Source organism: Atta cephalotes (assembly GCF_000143395.1).
Source record: "Atta cephalotes unplaced genomic scaffold scaffold00350, whole genome shotgun sequence".
Classification (NCBI taxonomy): Eukaryota; Metazoa; Arthropoda; class Insecta; order Hymenoptera; family Formicidae; genus Atta; species Atta cephalotes.
In genome coordinates, this window is record NW_012130414.1 from 1 (window position 1) to 3215 (window position 3215).

Genomic DNA, 3215 nt, shown 5'->3' on the forward strand with positions numbered 1-3215 from the left:
AATAATCAGTCTTGGACCTGCGGCTATTTTGAAACGTGTAACAACTCCGTTACGGTTGTTCTCCACTTTCGTAGCAAATACTCAGGTAAAGTCAAATGGAAATACTCTTAAAAAATAATTTATATTTAATCAGGAAATAATTTTAAAAAACATCCAATATATGTAAAAAGCTGCTTTTATTATTTCTATCTTTCGATTACACACAAGATGTCGCATTTTTTTTTCGATTATTCTTTTTATAATCCACTTTTAGAGATCTTGAAATTTATTTTCTTTTACAGAAATATTGCTATGTTTGTATTATAAGCGATTGAAATATTGAAATGAACGGATAGTAAAAATAGATTTTTAGTTTTTGAATTTTAAGCAAAAGTATTTTAACAGAGTTAAAGTTTTGAAATTCCGAAAATATATACAAACTGGTGCACGAAGTACCATTTAATTATCTCGTTAAAACTATACTCGAGAAACATCGAATTTTTTGACTGCAAGCAAATTCTATACTTCAAGAAAATCCTGTTAGTAACATCACAAATTGAAATTAGATTGAGATAAAGGCATATCCACCAGTTTGAAATCAGGTAGTTTAACTTCAAATAAAAATAAGTATGATTGTAAATTAAGTATTGCAACAATTGAAAGGTAAATATAACAAACTCGAGCAGTTCCTTTCCTTTTTTTCTCCCAAAGGAAGAAAAATGTTGCGAGCGACTTTACAACGATATGTACTAGCTACGTCAGTGTTGCGAGAGAGAATGCACCAGTGGTATGCGCTAAGAGCTGACTGACTATCGGGTGACACACAAAAATGAGTAAGATTACTTCGACCCGAAAAAATGGCAAAGTTGCAAAGTTTCACAATTCTGAAATACTGGAACGTCGAAACTTAAAGATTTCCAATATAGGATATATATCAAATATAAGATAAAGAAAGAACAAAGTTTGAGTTTGAAAAGATGAGTTTTTCTTGTTTCATTAAAAGTCAGTCGGTTACTTTGCTACTTAATACTAAAAATGCATCGGATATCTGGGAAGGATTGTCAGAAATCTGATTTCTAGCAATATGTGGCAATATATTCGAAACGTTACATTAAAATGATGTGTATAATGGTACAAATACTTGAAAACTTTTATTATCATTGATATATATTTTTTAGAAATATAGAATCAGATATCTGGCAATCCTTCCCGGATATCCGGCGCATCTCTTAAAAATATATATATTTCAAATAAAGTTTATATTCGTTTGTAAAACATTTCGTGTAATTCTTCTGCTTCCCGCCTCCGGCATTCTTTGTGCCGCTAACGACACAACATTATATTACAAGAATTTCAACATTTTCTAGAAAATTGTTGCATTGAAAATTGTGGGGAAATATGCATTACTCTTCTACGTAAATAAATCGTTACTAGTTTGTTTAATTTTTAAGATATTTAAAAAATCAAGGCCATTCTAATCTTACTCTGTATCAAACAATTCGTACGACATTTCGTGTGCCATCTTCTATTTCTTAAAGTAATATGTACACTTTCATGTCCGCTCAATTTCGATTCGTAATACCACATCCAACAGAATTTCCACGAAACATAGAATTCGCTCATAAAGTTAAAAAAAATCAATACTTCACAAAAATAGTTTTAATAAGATAATTAAATAGTATGACATTTAGTACGTGCCACTATGTACTACTAAAAATTTGAATATAATTTGAACTAAATATTCTTTGAAATATTACAATGAATTACATCAGAGCAATTTAAAGGAAATTTTTTATTCTCAAAAATTCAAAAAAATTGAAAACTGTAAAATCAGATTATAAGCACATTACATCGTGATCTAAATTCAAAATGCTCTTTTGCAGGAGCTGTTGCAACTGGTTGGTATAAACGAGATTTTGTCGATCAACTCTACATACTCCTTGAGTAAGTCTATCTGCGATATCAATAAAGAAATATGTGCCACTGTGCTATTTCTTCTCTGCGGTTTCGATAGGGAGCAATTAAATATTGTGAGTATTCTGCAAATATTATAATGAAATTGATTTCCATCTCGGGTTTTCGTTATCATTTCACACGCATGATCACAACTTGTCCGGTTTTTAGACTTTGCTGTCTACATTTTTGAGTCACAATCCAGCTGGTACCTCGATCAAAACGATACTACATTTTCACCAGGTAGTTAATTCTGGGAAGTTTAGCCAATACGATTACGGTCGCATGAAAAATTTACAAATCTACAATACATCCGAACCACCGGATTACAATCTCGCGAACATCACCGCACCGTTCGCGTTATTCTACGCCGAAAACGACCCGATAACCACCTTCCCGGTAGGTATAGCGAATAAAAGTTAAAACTTAAATCATTAAGAGATATATTGGAGATTAATATGTTTTAACCCTTTGTACACTTATGTCACAAAGAAATAAGAGCGATCAAAATTATTTCTTTAAGGATGTGAAAGAACTCATCCGTGTGTTACCTAATGTAGTGGACGACTATACAGTGCCGTTTCCTAAATTCAACCATCTGGATTTCGTACTTGCCACAGATGCACCTCGGCTTGTATACAATAGATTACTCAAGGTCCTAAAAGTACGAATGTTATATTGATAATTAAGAAATTGTAATTCTATATTTTAATAAAAACATTTTAATATTTTAATTATAATTATAATATTTTAATTATATAAAGGAAAACCGATACTGAACACATCTCATAAAAAAAATCTTATTTCTTCACCTTCATATTTTTCAAAAACTAATTATTATACTTCATTAATGCTAATCAAAATTCATAATTTATACATTTATGGCTTATATCTATACAAAATCGGTTAGAAACAAAATCGGCTAATCCTGCAAATGCGAAAATAAAATTCTTACGATTTTTTTGCAAATTATATAGTTCAAATAATAGCTGTGATTATATTATTATTGATAATATTACACATTGTTTTATGCAGAATAATTTGAAATAAATGTCCTTAAAATGTCATATTCCCACTTAATTCTAAGATGATTTCCTTTTGGCGAAAATTTTATGCAAAGCATACTATTTAATTATAACAAGAAATATTTAGCGAATGATGGAAAGCATACGGTAGGCAAGAAACGGTGCAACTCATTGTCCGACGCAGACGGTACGTAAATACAATTATGGACGAAATGATTGTAACACATATTCAATGGATTTCAGAACTCAGCCTGCTCA

The 3215-nt window shown here is 30.6% G+C and overlaps 1 protein-coding gene across 1 annotated transcript; it reads left to right on the forward strand.

Moving 5' to 3' along the window:
• Positions 1 to 4: 4 nt before the first annotated feature.
• On the forward strand, positions 5 to 2614 carry LOC105625220 (lipase 3-like; the record flags this gene model as incomplete). Its single annotated transcript, XM_012206560.1, has 4 exons — positions 5 to 85; positions 1863 to 2009; positions 2104 to 2331; positions 2456 to 2614. Coding segments are annotated over 4 exons (615 nt in total), but the record flags the coding sequence as incomplete, so codon positions are not given.
• Between the last annotated feature and the right edge of the window lie 601 nt (positions 2615 to 3215).